The sequence below is a fragment of the Ornithorhynchus anatinus genome, chromosome 3 (genome assembly GCF_004115215.2).
Source record: "Ornithorhynchus anatinus isolate Pmale09 chromosome 3, mOrnAna1.pri.v4, whole genome shotgun sequence".
Taxonomy (NCBI): Eukaryota; Metazoa; Chordata; class Mammalia; order Monotremata; family Ornithorhynchidae; genus Ornithorhynchus; species Ornithorhynchus anatinus.
Window position 1 is genome coordinate 15,539,272 of NC_041730.1, and position 18,204 is coordinate 15,557,475.

General features: G+C 42.5%; 1 protein-coding gene across 4 annotated transcripts in view; it reads right to left on the minus strand.

Moving 5' to 3' along the window:
- RTN3 (reticulon 3) overlaps positions 1 to 18,204 on the minus strand; it is a 50,018-nt gene that overhangs the window by 15,758 nt on the left and 16,056 nt on the right. The window contains exon 3 of one of the 4 annotated variants that reach the window (XM_029059690.2): positions 11,867 to 14,278. The exons of 2 other annotated variants lie outside the window; for them this stretch is intronic. In XM_029059690.2, coding sequence (XP_028915523.1) covers positions 11,867 to 14,278 — 2,412 coding nt within the window. Of the gene's footprint in view, positions 1 to 10,508; positions 10,627 to 11,866; positions 14,279 to 18,204 lie in introns of those variants that run through there. One more of the 4 variants, XM_029059695.2, reaches the window with a different exon arrangement.

An 18,204-nucleotide genomic window follows, 5' to 3' on the forward strand; every position in this document is an offset into this window, starting at 1 on the left:
CTCTTCTATGCCCAGGCTCCAGGAGAGTAACGAAGCGAAGGAAACTATTTTAGTGCCCAGGCAAAGGGCTTCCCCAAAGAACCAAAAGCATGCTATTTGCCTAATCTTCCTCATCATGAGCTATTCCCGAACACTTGGCTCTCCACCACCTCACTACTTCTAATTCCATACCAAGTAAATCAAATAGTTTTAAACAGTGTTTTGATTAATGTGGTAACATCCTCTGATAGGGTTGGTTAGGACCTGCCTTCTCTTCATAATAGGAAGTCACTTTTAGTACCCTGTTTGCAGTGATTGAGCACATCTCTAGTGGCTATGGGTGCAACAGGTACACCCCAAACTATCCCCCCTGCTGTTTACTTTACAATGCTCTGGGGTGGGGAAGGAACTCTTGAAAGATGCCAGTTACAAACAGCCACTCCCTGAGGGCTGGCACAAGCAAAGTCAATACTATTTATTGAGCACTTATGATGGGCAGAGCACTGTACTAATCAACAGACACATTTCCCTGCCCATAATAAGTTTATATTTTTGAGGAGGAGACAGAATCATAAATGAATTACAGATACAATAATAATAATGTTGGTATTTGTTAAGCACTTACTATGTGCACAGCACTGTTCTAAGCACTGGGGTAGATACAGGGTGATCAGGTTGTCCCGCATGGGGCTCACAGTTTTAATCCCCATTTTACAGATGAGGTAACTGAGGCACAGAGAAGTGAAGTGACTTGCCCACAGTCACACAGCTGACAAGTGGCAGATCCGGATTAGAACCCATGACCTCTGACTCCCAAGCCCGTGCTCTTTCCACAGAGCTCTTTCCACTGAGCCACGTTGCTTCTCTATGCACACAAATATGCAGATATGCATACAAATGCTGGAAGGCTGGGGGTGTGTGGGGGAAGAGAGGAGAAGCTCACATCACTAAGGTGGAAGAAGTTTTTTAATGTCTCTCTTTGACAGGAATTAGGAAGGGAAGAAAAATCAGGGTTCTGCAGTTATCTAACTCAAGCTTAAAAGCAAACAAACAAACAAAAAAACCAAACCCAACCCCAGACTCTCAAGCTCCTTCTGTTAAGTACAGACACTGAATAGAAAAGTTTGTTAGCAACTGCGTCATTATCATTTTTGGAAGGAAATTGCTCCTTGAGGGTCAGGACATGTGTTTGATCTGATTACCTTGCACCCACCTCAGCACATAATAATAATAATAATAATGATAATAACTGTATTTGTTAAGCACTTCAAGCACTGTTCTAAGCACTGGGGTAGATACAAGCTAATCCAGTTGGACACAGACCCTGTCCCATATGGGGCTCACAATCTTAATCCCCATTTCACAGATGAGGGAACTGAAGCCCAGAGAAGTAAAATGACTTGCCCAAGGTCACAAAGCAGACAAGTGGCATAGCCAGGATTAGCACCCAGGTCCTTTGGACTCCCAGGCCCGTGTTACCTCCACTAGGCCTCGCTGCTCACTCAACAAAAACCATAATTATAATCTTGATTTCAAGTAAATAAGATAGTTAAGCTTTACATAATTGCAAAGGGAAAAGTCCATCAATGAAATGAAAAATGAGTAGTTGACTCCCAGAGGACTGAATCCTTCAGACAAGGAGAAGAGTTGCCAATCTGGTAAAATTAGATCTCCTTGATCAAGCTGGAAATACATGAAATGAAGACTAGCCTTGATCAGATGATACTGTGACCTCTGATTAAACTTTGTGCAGATGCTAAAATGGGTTAATCGACTGCTTTGCTGCAGATCTGTCCCCAGCCAAATCAATCCTCCTCAAAGTGGCACAGAGCAGAGCATTGACCGAGAGAGAGGGAGCACAATGCCGCTACTGTGAAATATGGTCCCTCACGCTCTCTGCTCTGGAAAAGCTGGCAGCGGCCCAAAAGAAATATGTAGGAACCCTTTTTAAACTGGCTTTCCCTTCAGACCTGTGGAAAAAAAAAATAGTTGCTACCCATTAAAACAACTCCACCATCCTTCTATACTCAATCTTAAATTTGCAAAACACAGAACATAAAACAACATTGACCACAAAGTTGACAACCTCGTGTGGCTGGGCAAGTTGAAACTGAGTGAGAACTTTTCATTTGGCTTCACAAAGGAGTTAGTGAAAATACTGAACATGTGGGGGGGAAAAAATGGAACGTCACAGTTTATAAATGCTACCGTTGATGCAATTAGGGTCCATTCAGTTCATTTCTTACATTTCTTAGCTACTTGCTAATTCGGACATATCATTCACTTAAGAAATGAACTAAGCTGCAGTTTGGAGGAGAGATTTTTAAGCAAAAACGAAATGCTTGGACCAAGGTGATCTAATTTATAGCATACAAATCTAGGCTCTCGGCCCTATGCTGTTATATTTTTTAACTTAGCTCAACAGGGAAGAGGTTCACAAAGGTGAAAACTCCCCTTTAAATAGCCATATCTCTTCCCTAAAGTTGTGAAGAAATGTCAGCCTCTTTATGCTACTTAATAATAATAATGATGGTATTTGTTAAGCGCTTACTATGTGCGAAGCACTGTTCTAAGCACTGGGGTAGATACAAGGTAATGAGGTTGTCCCTTGGGGGGCTCACAGTCTTAATCCCCATTTTACAGATAAGGGAACTGAGGCACAGAGAAGTTAAGTGGCTTTCCCAAGGTCACCTGGCAGACAAGTGGCAGAGCCAATTAGAACCACATCTTCGGACTCCCAAGCCCATGCTCTTTCCACTAAGCCATGCTGCTTCTATTCAGCATCTATTAATAATTGTATTTTTTAAGGGATTATAATGCGTCAAGCACTAAGTGCTGGGGAAGATACAAGATAAGCAGGTCGGGCACAGTCCCTGTCCCACACAGGGCTCACAGTTTAACAGGAGGGAGAATGAATACTGAATCCCTTTTTTACAGATGAGATAACTGAGGCACAGAAGCAAAGTGACTTGCCCAAGGCCACAACAGCAGACAAGTGGCAGTGCTGGGATTAGAACCCAGCTTCTCTTATTCCCATGCCTGTGCACTTAGCACTAGGCCTCGAGTTGGTTAAATGTTGGAGAATCAGTAAACTCTAGTAGTCCACAAAATACGACCATTCAGGACAAGAAAACAGCAGTGATACTTGTAATGACAGCACTGTTATTTTTTTATTAGTATTAATTGAAGACCCACTGGCTGCAATATGTTGTACTAAGTACCTCAAAAGTACAAAACAATGAAATGAGCCACTTCCTATCCATAAAGAATTTACACTTTAATGAGGGAAAGAGACATACGAGCAATTGAAAATAACCACTTCACTAATTTCACCCAGAATTGAAGAGAGTCTGCGATAATATATATACTCACTATGGTACTTTTTAAATATTTACTATGTGCCAAGCATTGTTCTAAGCACTGGGGTAGATACAAGTTAATCAGGCTGGAAACAGTCCCTGCCTCACGAGGTTCACAGACTAACCTCATTAATTCCCGGTTTTACAGATGGGGTAACTAATGTTAATAGAAGTTAAGTGACTTGCCCAAGGTCACACAGCAGACACATGGCAGGGTTGGGATTAGAATCCAAGTGTTCTGTCTCCCAGGCCCATGATCTTTCTACTAGGCTACATTGCTTTTCCTTTGGGATCTTAGTCCTCTCTGAGCACAACTCTCTCTAGACTGTAAGATTGTTGATGACAGGGAATGTTTCAACCTACTCTGCAATACTGTACTCTCTCCCAAGTGCTTGGCACATGCTCTGCACACACTAAGCACTCAATACCATTATTACAAAAAAGACAAAATAATTTTTAAAATGCCAAGTACAACAATGATGATTTATCTTACATAAAAAGTAGAGTCCAGTACAAAATGGAAGACAGCTGGAGGTTTATGTGGGTTATCCCCCACACCTTTACAGGGTTGCACCCTATTCTTATTGTGACTGTTCATATTTTTTTAACAGTATTTGTTAAGTGCTTGCTATGTGTCAGGCACTGTACTAAGCACTGGGGTAGATACAAGCAAATCGGGTTGGATGCAGTCCCTGTCCCACAAAGGGCTTACAGTCTTAATCCCCATTTGGGCTTACAGTCTTAATCCCCATTTTACAGATGAGGTAACTGAGGCATAGAGGAAGTGAAGTGACTTGCCCAAGGTCACATAGCAGACAAGAGGCGGAGCCAGGATTAGAACCAAGGTCCTTCTGGGCCCATGCTCTATCCACTCGGGTCACGCTGCTTCTTATTGAGCGACTGAAACGAATTAAGAACTTTGGACTAGATCCACATCAAATTCCTTGTCCTTTACCATAAAGAGTTCTTCCTGAACTATGAAAACACTACACACTGTGAACCTTTTGCGTGACAGGGATCATGTCTAATTCCCACCTATCTATTCTTTCCCAGTACTTCCTTCAGTACCCTGCACACAGTAAGCACTTAATAAATAATAATAAATGTTAAGTGCTTACTATTTGCCAAGCACGGTTCTAAGAGCTGGGGTTAATCAGGTTGGATACAGTCCCTTGTCCCACATGGGGGCTCACATTTTTAATCCCCATTTTACAGGTGAGGTACCTGAAGCTTAGAAAAGTTAAGTGATTTACCCAAGCTCACACAGCAGACATATCATGGAGCCGGTATTAGAACCCAGGTCCTTCTGACTCCCAGCCCCATGCTCTATCCACTAAGCCAGGCTGCTTCTCATCCTATTAGTAAGTAATCACCTTGACCCTTCCTACCTCACCTCCCTTCTCTCCTTCTACAGCCCACTCCATACACTCCGCTCCTCGGCCACTAACCTCCTCACTGTGCTTCGTTTACGCCTCTCCTGGCGCTGACCCTTGGCCCACTTCCTGCCACTGACCTGGAATGCCTTCCCTCCTCACATCTGCCAAACTCTCTTTCCCTCTTCAAAGCCCTACTGAGAGCTCATCTCCTCCAGGAGGCCTTCTCAGACTGAGCCCCTCCTTTCCCTCTGCTCCTCCCCCCCATTCCTCCTACTCCCTCCCTCTGCTCTACCCCCTTCCCCTCCCTACAGCACTTGTGTATATTTGTATATATTACTTATTACTCTATTTTATTAATGATGTGTATATCTATGATTCTATTTATCTATTTTGATGATGATACCTGTCTACTTGTTTTGTTTTGCTGTCTCTCCCTTTTAGACTGTGTGCCCGTTAATTGGGTAGGGATTGTCTTCGTTGCCAAACTGTATATTCCAAGCGCTTAGTACAGTGCTCTGCACACAGTAAGTGCTCAATAAATACGATCGAATGAATCTAATCTATTCCCCATCACAATGGGATACAGTCTCTAGACTGAAAGCTTCTTGTGGGCAGGGAATGCATCTTCCAACTCTGTTGCACCGTACTCTCCCAAGTATTTAGTGCAGTGCTTTGCACAGAGTAAGTATTCAATAAATACCACTGATTGATAGAACAGGTAGACGTTTAGGAGGCTCACCCCTGTTCAGTTTAGATTATGTAGCGAGGTTTTGGGACCGGGGATTACAGAAAGAACCTAGACACCAATGTTAACATATATTGTCCTCTTTGGGGAATCTCTTCCAATGCAAAATCCTTATAAACCACACTGAGTCAGCCAGGACCTATGAACTGAAGTTACACCTGAAGTAGCTATTCAGTTTGTTCCAGGGAAACTATACTATCAAGCCAAAGTTTTTCATTGGCCCCTTGGAGCTAAACAAGAATTCTATTACCCAGTCTGCAAAATAGTCAGCAGCATAATGAGACAAGTTAGAAGAAATCTATATCAAGAAGGCCAGAACATCCTACAGGAGATGGTCAGCTTGACAGTAGTATGATATTAGGGGTCAGAACAAACTGGAGGTCTTCCAAACTAAAGTGTCATCCAACCAACTTTACAGTTTTAGATCTAGATCCCCAACAGTACCTCACCCGATTCCGTGTTCAGTTCTATAAGTGTCACCTGGGGGCCACACTGAACCGCAACATGAGGTGAAGTGGTCTCCTAGCATTGAAGCGGTACTTTACCTCAAAAGGGTTTGTCATGTGGGGCGTGGGAGGAAAACAACTCCCATAACAACTGCAGCACGGTGAGCTGACACTAGGCATAGTGAATGCATTTAAGAGTGCAGTAAAACCATCTCCTAAAATACTGTGTCAACTAAAAACCGAAAGACACCCAAAAGACTGAACTGGAACACTATAGCCAAAAAAGGAGGGCTCTATTTGAGGAGAGGTTTCATAGGAAACATAAGAAAAAAGAGGCAGAAGTGAGAACAGCACTGGGATCTGCAAGCAACAATAAGAGCATGACAGAGGACAGTCTTTGTGTGCTTGAGATGAGTAAAACTGTGGGCCTCACAGGGTGCATGGGTGACTCAACAGGCCCAAGTGAACTTTACCATTAGTGGCATCTTCTTCAAATATCAATCACATTTTTAAATGGAAGAAAACTATAGAAACAGCATCAGGATGAGGAGGTACCGACAGAAAGCGCAAGGGGTTAGGTTTGAAAAGAACAAAAACAATTAATTCTTACTATTGGCTCTGGGCTGTTACCTAGAGAAGGGCCTACTGGGGCAGTCGCCAAGGCTCTGAGCCAGCTTAGAATGCAGGACTCTGGACTCCCAGTGCTGTGTAGAGTGGCAAGTGGGAGTAGATGATAGGTCCAGGTCCCCTTACTCCCCTCCTACATAACAATACATACTCAAAGATGAGCGGGACCCAAGGTTTTTTGGAGATTTGATAGGAGAGATGGGGAGAGAGGGCTGGTGCCACCGCCTCTCCACCCCATCCTGGCAACTCTCTGCGAAGCCCCAGGGCCCAGGCGGATCCCCGATCCAAGAGAGGAATTCAGGCCCAAGGCTAGTCAGAGTGTACCTGAAGGGGAAAGGGGAAGGGAAGCTATAATAATAGCAGCAGCAGCTGAGTCCCACATCAATTAAGAAGGGGCTGAGGATGGGATGATGATGCTGCTATTTAAGTGCTTACTTTTTGTCATAATTATAATAATGTTGGTATCTGTTAAGCACTTACTATGTGCAAAGGACTGTTCTAAGCGTTGGGGTAGATACAGGGTAATCAGGTTGTCCCATGTGAGGCTCACAATCTTAATCCCCATTTTACAGATGAAGTAACTAAGGCACAGAGAAGTGAAGTGACTTGCCCATGGTCATACAGCTGACAAGTGGCAGAGCCGGGATTCAAACCCATGATCGCTGACTCCCAAGCCCGCGCTGTTTCCACTGAGCCATGCTGCTTCTATGGGACTCACAGTCTTAATCCCTTTTACAGATGAGGTAACTGAGGCACAGGGAAGTTAAGCAGCTTGCCCAAAGTCACAGAGCAGACAAGTGGGAAAGCTAGAATTAGAACTCAAATCCTTCTCACTCCCGGGCCTGTGCTCTACCCACATGGGTCTCGCTTCCTGTGGGGGAGGGGGAGAGGGAGAGAAGAAGACATAGGGAGAAAAGATTTAAGGGGAAAAATTGCTGCCCTTCCAACTCCCCCATGACTGAAGCAGTCATACCAAGCTTACTGCCCTGGGTCCCGCCCCACCTCCACTTTCGACTTGATTATGAAAGGGGGATGCCTTATCTCTCCTGTGACTCAGGAACTTGAATTTTCCCTTTTCCCTCCAACTTTCATTTCTCCTCTGACATCAATACTCCCCAAGGTTACTAATTTCCCAACTTGGAGACTGAGGGCTGCAGACCACCAGGTCAGGAGAGTTACTAAATTGTCCATTAAAAGAGTTCTGCTTTGAGGAGAAGGCATGAGGTTTAAGTTTCAAACTCTAGCTTTATGATCATAACAATAATAACTGTGGTATTTTATATGCCTACTGGTTGCCAAGCACTGTACTAAGCGCTGGGACAGAGTCAAGAAAATCAGGTCCCATATGGGGCTCACAGTTTAAAAAGGAAGGAGAACAGGTACTGAATCCCCATTTTCCAGGTGAGGGAACTAAGGCACAGAGAAGTGAGATGACTTGCCCAAGGTCACAAAGCAGGCAAGTGGTGGATCTGGGATTAAAACCCCAGTGTCCTCTGACTCCCAGGTCCATACTCTTTCCAGTAGGGCACACTGCTATGACTCTTGAAAGTTAAGTTGGATGAAAATTATTGTTTTCCTGAAATCTCTATCCATGAAATTCAGCACAAGATAATTCTTCTGTAGAACAGGCGGTGTGGACAACCCAGTGATGGAGTCTGAGTCTTTCCTTAATAAAGGTTGGACAAGACTCAGTCCTGTCATGAAGACTTCAGAATGAGAACCTGTTGCATAGGCACTGAAGACATGCTAGTGAGTGATTGGCAGAGTGCCACTAAAGTGGCTTACAATGTCTTCATTCTTCTAGAGCTCCTGTTGGAACAATAACTTGACCTGGAGGATTTGTGCCTGCATTTTAATCAGAGGGATGAGATTTGAGCTTTATTACATATAAAACAGAATTCTGATTATCCAAATTAGTGTTATCTGTATCAAGGCTAGTCTGAATATCTGGAAAAGTTCAGATAACCAAAGAAACAAAGGGGGGGGGGAGGGGGCTCACTTGGTTGAGAAAGCCAAATCCAATTGTTCGCTTATTTGAACTTTATCATCTGATATAGGCTCAGTCACAACCTCACCAAATGCTGTAGGTTTTCTTCACAACTCCAGAATCTGCTCCTTCCCCTCAAGTCAAACTGCCAACAAGCTTGTCCAAGCACTTGTCAGAGCCCGAAGTGATTACTGCATCAGCCTCTTCGCTGACAAAGTCTAAAACATCTTCTGTGGACTTTTCCCTATTCCTCAAAACTTGATGCCCAATCCTCTGGGCAGCAAACAAACTGCACTCTCGAAATTTCTCGGCTCTAAGGCACTCAATCAGCTCTTTCCCCCAATATGTGACCTCATCCCTCTCCTGCAGCAACCCAGCCCACACACTTAGCTCCTCTAACACCAACCAATTCACTTTGCCACGCTCTGGTCTCTCTGTCTGTCACGTCCCTTGCTCACGTCCTCCCTCCTGCATGAAACTAATAATAATAATAATGATGATGGCATTTGTTAAGCACTTACTAGGTGCAAAGCATTGTTCTAAGCGCTAGAGAGGATACAAGGTGATCAGGTTGTCCCACATGGGGCTAACTACCCTCCCCTCTTCACTACTGCAGACTTCTGCACATATACCATTCCCCCCTCCCCCGGCCTTTCAACTCTGTTGCTTCCCGCTAATTTTACTTTATTTTAGTGCCTGTTTCCCCAGCTAATATTTAAGTTCTTGAGGGTGTGGATCATATCGACTAAGTCCTCTACGCAAAGTGCTCACTAAACACTACTACACACTGACTTGTTCATCAAACCACAAGGCAGCAAAGGGCTTCTGTAATATTCCGTTATTCTCACAGTATGACTATTAATCAACTTTTCCAATTATTTTTAAGACAAAGTATAACAGTAAAATGTTCCTACTTTAGGAAAAAAAAAGTCATTACGATACAGGTATATCCCTGGTTACAAACACCTCAGAGAAACAATTTACTCTAGATTATGTCAGATTTTCAAGGAAGTGAACTGGGGAGGCGGTGAACTGGGAAGGACACTTCATTTGGAAATGGATGATGTAAATATCAATGAGTTAAACGTATCTCATTCAGAGGAATCACCCAATGAACGTCAACTTCAACAATCCAATGCAGCATTGCAAGATTAGGGTTTTTCCACCACCAACTGAAAGTTTGGGATTAAAAAGTTTTACATCAATTTTCAAGAAAGCAGATGACCCTACAGATATGACTGAAGAAGACCCTTATGGAGAGAGGAATTGAAAGGTATGAAAGGAGCTGGCCTGCTATTAAGGACCATTAAGAAAAAAAGAAGGCCGCTGGTCTACTCAAACTGCACAAATTCTTCACTAAAGTTGAAAGGCCACTATCTCGGTCGATAAATTAAGCTTCTACTTCTGTCGACACCTGTAAAGACTGAAAATTAAATTATAACTCTTCATTTACTTAAAATTGTGATGTTATCCTTGAATTACCTTAATAAAGATTAAATAATAGGTGATGCTTATTACAAGTAAAAGAATTTCATATATTTTCAGAGGTTCTGGAATTTATATCAACATGTAAGCTTATAGGAAAATGTACCCCACGATAAAACCACATTTTCAAGGAAGAGTACACCTACACTACAACACTACAATTTATCGAATATACAGATGTCAGCAAGCTGCTCAAATTACTTCACTTTTTAATGTTCCTGATCCAAAGAACCAGAAATATTCCCTAGCCTTTTACTGACAAGTAAGGCACTTTAAACTTTTGTCAACTTTAAACACTAAAGAGGAATAACCTCCTGTTTCTTGGCCAAAAAAAGGAAACATATTAAAATGTTTTGACGACATTAGCAATAACCACCAATTATGGAATCAGTATAATGATAAAGAAGCAGCTCCTCTATAGTTCCTTTCATCTCCACTTCTTCACACGGTACCAATGTTAATTAAGACTCAACAAGGCTGTGAAGTGATAATAATTAGCCTTACTTTGTTGTACCCATGCTGACCCCACAAGGTAGGCCTGAATTATTAGACTCATTTTAATTACGGAACTGACTGAGGAGGTGAGGTTGAGTTGTTTTGTCTGAAGTCAAAGCAAGCATAAATCTGAACCTGGATAAGAAATCAGAGTTCTTAATCCTGATTCCCTTGACACATCACAAAGGTCACATTAATTCCAAGAGACAGGAAGACACTAGAACCTGGACCTCGTTTGTTCTAACTCGAACAATTTGGCCTCACCTCTGGGCGCCAGCAACTTAGATGTCAGAAGCTACGTGTCAATGGTCAGAATGGTTGAAGTCAAATTCAAAACTGAGGGGAAGGCAAGTGTCTGCTGAATACAAGAGGAGCAAGTCAATAGATGCTACCTGAATTGCTCGCTTCCTTGGCCAGAGAGCTGCATATTAACAAATCTCTCTTCAAACCACCTGAAAGTACTCAGCACTGTGTTTTTGACAGACTTTAGAGAATCAGATGTTTGTTTATCATAGTCCTATACTTTGTTCACAGAAATTCCTTTTAAAAACTCTAAAGCCAAACCAAAAAACTCGTAAGCATCCATGATTATGTTATTGCTTTCATTTCTGAAATCCCCCAACTCACAGAGAATTCAAGATAGTCCACTGTAATTTAGTCATTAATGGGGAAAACAACCCTTTTAAAACAAATACTACCACTTTAAAAAGGGTTACAAACAATGAAAACTGATGTAGCTTCTCTCTATTCTGATCATCTCAAAAATATTTTAAATAAAGTTGGACGAAGAGGTATGTTTTTGAGTTTTATCTAAGAGCACGCTACAAAAAGTGCCCAATCACCAGGCCACCCTCTTTCATAACTGCATGAAATTTATAACCAGGACAGGATCCATTAACAAAAGTTCTGCTTAACCTTTTTACTAATATGGACTCACCTTCTGTTGCTTGAATGCACTTCACGGGCCTTGTTTTTAATCAATCTAAAAAGCCCATTGCAGAAAAAAATAGCCATTTTTAAGACACGTCTTGTCTGGATGGTTGAGAATCTTGAATATTCTGTGGAACTGAGAAGCAACCTTCCTGACCAACCAAGTCACCTACAATTCTGAGAAGAAAGCTTGCAAATGATTACCTGAAGCTTACATTTTTGTGAAAGGTAGACCAATTTTAGCAAAGAAATGGTGAAAGAACAGGAAAGGTAAAATGCGAATCTTGAAGACAAGATTCTATCTTCCCCTAACTCAAGTACAACACATGATGTTACTTTTTACCAGTATGGCTTACAGGCGTTATGATGAGAGTTGATTATAAGACAAGGACAGAAAAACTCATTACACAATGTATTTCCAACGTAAAAAGGTTTACCTGAGAATTTGGTCAGAAGTCTTGTTAGGGCATGCTCATTTACCAGTTCGGTCTTGCTAGAGTTGGCTGTCATTTCTACCTGGGTAACCTCTTTGGGAACAAAAGGCTCTTTAGTACCCCCAAGGTCTGGACCAGAGGTAGCCTTCATATCTGTTTGTTCTGGGATATCACGTGAACTCTTTGGCCAAGTAGATTCTGGAGCAAACACAGAAGTGGCCAAATTTGTTGAAGTTGGTATGAGTCTTTCTTTTTCTTGTGGGGCTCCTATATCCTCTTGGGGAAGTTCTGATCTTTCACCTAATTCCTTAAGGGCCTTGATTGTGAGTTGTTCCTGTTCTAAATCTAGAGAGGTCACTGGTGTGCCTCCAGTAGGAAATTTCTGGAGTCCACTGTCATTTTTTCTTTGGCTTTCAATAGAGAATGTGCTCTCTTTGCCTCTGACTTCCATATCATCTGGCTCACCTTCATGGATCGCTTCCATGGGAAGGGCTGTTTTTGAATTTGGTCCCTTTCCCAGGGGTGCTCCAAAGGTATTCACCTCAACCTTGGCTGCACTTTCCTTTATCTCGATTCCTGGAAGTGCTCCTAGGACTTCTGTTGAGTCTCCTCTCTTAGAATTCGGACTCTCCCTCATGAAGCCTCCCAGTTTTTCTTCATGAAATGAATCCAGGCACCGTGGAGCTGCTAACTCTCTTAGCTCTTTCACTTGAATTTTGGTTGGAGAAAATCTGGAGGGCTCCATTTGGACAGGTTGTCTAGGAATGATCTGTTTCACATCTTTCGATGCTGTACTTACTGCAGATGCTTTTGGAAATGTGGCCTCACCGAGTGGACTGCCCACAAGAACGGCAGGCTGGGTCTCTGGAGTTTCAAAGTCATTTACAGACTCTCCGAGGTCTTCGGGTTTCTTCGACTCTTTGATTTTCTTCTCATCTGCCTCTATAATAGAACTTGGAACAGACATAACTTTTTGTCCCTGGATCATATCCCTATCTGCAGTTTGGAATAAAACCTTCTCAGATTCTTTTTTCTCCCTTTCAAACGATGTGTCAACTACAATATCTTCTATGACAGTATCATCAGATTCACCAGAGCTATCAGCTTCTGTCACTTCCACCTGCCCAGAGTTCTGCCACTTTGCATCGCCCTTCAGGTAATCATCAGGTAAAGCCTCCTTCACAGGAACTACCCCCACAGGACCTGAGGATGTACATTTCTCAAATTGAGATCCTGGTAACTCTGGAAGCACGCCGCCTATCTTCTGTACGTTATCAGCCACAGGTTCAACATGTATTCCCTTTGTGGCACCCAGGTGGGTTGGGGAAGCTTTTTTATCAATGGCACGTTCCCAGATGGGGGCTACTCCTGCCAGATCACCCACTGATTCAGGGAGGGAACCACTTCCATCTCTGGAAGAGACTGAAATTTTCTGATGAGGGGAAGTTCTAGGATTTATGACAGGGATTTCTGACTCACACTCGTCTACAACTAATCCCGAAGTCACTGTAACTTTGTCGGAAGGCTTTTCGGGCTGTTGTGCTTGCACTAAATCCCAGGTTAACATTTCATTTGTGAAGTTGTGCATGTCACTCACACACCTGGAAACCTCTTCGAGGGCAGCAGTTGTACGTGAAAACTGGCGGGTGAGCAATGCAGAAGTTGGAAACCGCCCTTCCTCCTGGCTTCTTGTTGGAAATACTCTATTACCAGTTGGAATGTCTGTGGGTGACTCTCGGTCACTATGCATGGCCCAGCTACCAAATTCATTGGCACTCTCCTTGTAAGACTCCTTAAACTCTTTGTCAAATGCTGCTTTGTCAATTATGACTTCAAAGGGTGATTCAGGGGAATCTTTTTCAATATTGGTCACACCGGCAATTTCCGACGGGGATAAGGAATGTGAATAAACACCTCCCGTCATAGATGGCTCATCATGTGATTTTTGGTCCATTAGCAAAGTAAACTTGGCATCATCATCATCAGACGCAGCTTTGTCATCCTTAGTTGGTTTCTTTGTTTGGTTCTTCAAGTCTTGGCCCTTGTTTACGTGGTGTGCTTCCCCAGTTTCCTTTGCAAGAAAGGTAGTGTGTTCAGGAAAACTGGTTGGAATGGATGGACGGTTACAATGAACATCTGTTCCAACAGAAAATGGAGATTCTTTTACGCTGGAAGATCCAAAAGATGGAGGACCAGTTCCCGAGCCTGCACCAGCCTCTTGAAAATGTTCTGGTTTTTTACTCTCTAGAGCAGCATTGGAATCTTTTCCTTCCTTTGGTAAAGCAGACTGGTCATTCAATGCTTTGCTTTTTTCCCCAGCTAATGTTGTTGGAACAGTAGGAATTTCAGAAGATGAAGGAAGAGAGGAAGTCTTAATTTCTGAAGGTGTCTTAGAATAGAGAGAACTCATTCTCTCTGAAGTCAGGATTTGAAAGAGAAAAGTGTTTACAGGATGCAATTTCAGAACAGCTAGTCAGGCAAGAAGCATGCTTTTAATTTTTATTTTTACTTCATACATATCTGTACAAGGGAAACAGTGGCAGATAGCTTTACTACAAGACATGCATGAAACTGCCAAGTGTGAAACAGGAAAGCCAACTTGTGCAAGGAGTTGCGACTTTACACAAAGTTTTAAGCAGTCCTATTCCTGTGACATCAAACCACAATACGAAGCTGTGCTAGGTGTGTACTTAGCAGCTGAGGGGTTGGGAAAGGTGGAGGGGGTCTGCATGCAGCTTCATCAATGAAAGCAACTCACACTATAACATTACTTAATATTTTATTTTAAAAAACCCTTATTTAAATTCATTATCATCCTCATTACTGAAATTTCAGTTTTTTTAAAAAAAGCAGGAATATTTATGGAACAGAGACAACTAAATATTTCAGAAATAAGCCATTCAAAAACGACTGTTTCTGGATGTAAGAATGTACCTCAGTCTTACAAAAGCAAAATATCCAGCTCTTTTCTACCCTTTGGTAGGAAAAGAACAGATTTTCTAAGTCTGAGGGAGAAGGGTCCGCCTACCCTACACAAGAAAGATTAGTGGACAATGACATTCTTCAGCAACCTAAGCGGAGAGCATGCTGAGAAACACCTTCTTGGATGAAGGGGAAAAGAGTGATAGTGCACAAGGCAGATTGTTTATCCAAGAAGGTACTCAGTCTCATGGGTACAGATAGAAGGGAGATGAATTTGCCCTACTCCTATCCACTTTACTGAACCATTTTTCACTTCCTTTCATCCCTTCTCAGAAGGCCTATAGTAACTATTCAATATGACCCTGTCTTTCAAAATACAAGTTAAAAGTAGGTAGTAGAAAAAAGAAAACAAATGAAACAGTGAATCTTTACTCTCAGGTGTGTCCTTTTGAGCTTGTGGACCATTTAAGATGAAAAGAAATAGTACACTTTAACTACAATCTGGAAGCTGAAGATGAAGCACGTAAGCACTTGGGGAATTTAGCAACAAGTAAATGAGTTATGAATTATGCACTGCTGAGGTAGAGGCTATTTGGCCCAACCCGCTATCCTATACCTATGCTAATAAAGCATCAAAACATATTTTTTTTCTTTGCCTAAAGGCAGTATATTTTCAGCAGTGTAGTCAGAACTCCCGCTCCTGTCCATACTTCACTTCGCTGCTCGGCTCATCTTTCTACAAAAACGTTCAGGACATGTCACTCCCCTCCTCAAAATTCTCCAGGGGTTGCCCATCCACCTCCATATGAAACAAAAACCCCTCACCATTGGCTGTAAAGGACTCCATCAACTTGGCCCCTCCCACCTCATCTCACATCTCTCCTTCTATAACCCAGCCCTCATAATTTGCTCTCTAATGCTAACCTTCTCACTGTGGCTGAATCTCACCTCTCTCCATGCTGACCCCTGGACCACGTCCTGCCTCTGGCCTGGAAAGCCCTCCTTCCTCAACTCTGACAGATAATTACTCTCCCCTCCTTCAAAGCCCTACCGAGGGCACATCTCCAAGAGGTCTTCCCAGACTAAGCCTCCCTTTCCTCTCTCCCACTTCCTGGATTGCTCCCTTTGCTCTTCACCCCCCGCCCCCAAACCCACAGCCCTTATGTATAAATCTGTAATTTTATTTATTTGTATTGATGTCTGTCTCCCCCAACGTCCCCCGACCCCCAACTGTGAATTTGTTTTGGGCAGGGAATGTCACTATTATTTTATTGTACTTTCCCAAGCGCTCAGTACAGTGCTTTGCACACAGAATGAATGAATGATCTATAGGTAAACATGAATCGATGGAAGAATTATCCCAGAACCAACACATGGGCTTCTTATGTTTTTACTTGACTTATTCACTACGTCCCACCAAGAAAGATGACTTAGACTGGATAGAGGCTAAAGCAACACTCTTAGGGAAGCCCTCCCTGCAAAGGGAAATGAGATTCAAAGATGAGCAAATTGGTTCCACCTCTTGGGGAGATAAAATGTCGCCCTGTAATGTTGGTTGTATTTCCTCCGGTGATTCGGACTTGCCTCCTGATCTTGTGAAAAACTGAAGACTTAGGAAAATCAGTGTGGGGATTTTTTTAAAAATGGAATTTGCATTTGTTTTCTATTAATGCATGGATGTGTTCCTAAAGAACTTCACTTTAAGGAGAAATCTCACTGAATTACTCATACTGTGTATGGTGCTGTGTGCACAGGCAAAACTATTTTCTCTCAAACCTTCACTGCACTGAATCCAGACAGATGTACATTGCTGGAAGATTCCACAATAGCCTCCCATCCAAAACACATCATGAAAACACACATTAAAACAGAACTGACTGTTCTTGGGGGAAAAAAACTGACTTTAAAGTACATCCTAAGAAAATTGCCACCTACTCCATATTAAGCTATATCCTGACAAAATGTTCAGTTAACACAAAACATTCAAATTTATTGAAATAAATTTTAAAAAAACAACGAAGGAATAAAGTCGAGCCCCAACAACACAAAAGGTAATTTGCTGAGGGTCACAGAGATGCTGACTTTTCATTTTGAGTCTGGTGGCGAACTTGGGAGCAGACCCTTGAGGGGAAAAGGAAAGAACAACGGGGAAAGGAGGAAAAGAGGAAGGGAATGGGTGAGGAAGGAAGAGAAAGTAAAAGGTACAAAAGGAGGACAGCTGCTTCCTTCACTGCCTTTATCTTTGGCCCTGACTAGGAACCTGCTGTGTGAACAGCTCTTTTTGCTCAGTCGAATGCCCATCACCACAGCAGCCTCAGTGCTGGGTGCCTCTGCACGGCCATGTTCGATAGGCTTGAAAGACTCTCTAGGAAAATGGCTGACATTTTAACTGTTAACTCCATCTCTACATCCTGAATAATTTAACTTACAACATTCAGATTTGGAAAGACTAATTGTTTTATTCCTGTGAAGAGACAGAAGTGAAGTCGCTGAACCTCTGAGCCAATTAATTCAAATCTCCTACTTGCAGCAGAAAAGTAGTTCCCTCTGAACATGCACTTTTATTCTCTGGTTTTGAACTGCAGCACTGGATTAAAGCCTGACAGCACCATTATGAATAGAAAATTGTTTGGCAATGTTAAAGCATTAGCACTCTTGGGCAGGACCTGCTTGCACCAAGACAAAGTACAAAGCTAAGCTGAAAGTAAATTAATAGGGTTTTATGTGATGGTGTGAAAGCACTTCAAATTCCCCGGACCTAGATCTAAGTCCATCAGCAATCTGAAATGGCCCATAAGGAACACAGTTCTGATGAATACCTCATTATTCCAAGTTTTCGGCATGGCATTTAATAGTCGGGCATGTAATGGGCAAAACTGGCAATATCTGACAGGGAGAGGAAGGAAGAAATTGGGAAATTTCTTAAAATCCCCAACATACATTATGGTTAGTCAGAGCATATGTTAGAGATTTTTTAAAATGTAGAGATACAATACTGGAAAGCAACTCTGCACACCATTTTATGGGCTGGAAAAGGATACGGAGACTACTGGTCCTTTTCTCCTTTGGGCTAAATGAAGAATTCCCATTTTCTGGAGGTTAATGATGATACTGTAAGCCTGTCAAACGGCAGGGACTGTCTCTGTTGCTGACTTGTTCATTCCAAGCGTTTAGTACAGTGCTCTGCTCATAGTAAGCGCTCAATAAATACTATTGAATGAATAAAATCAGAATGTCATTCAAATATATTAACAGGGCTTAAAAAACCTGGTAGAAAACAACAATCAGGCTTAGTAGAGAAGCAGTGTGGCTTAGTGGAAAGCTCACGGGCTTGTGAGTCAGAGGTTGTGGGTTCTAAACCCAGCTCCACCACCTGTCAGCTGTGTGACTTTGGCCAAGTCACTTAACTTCTCTGAACC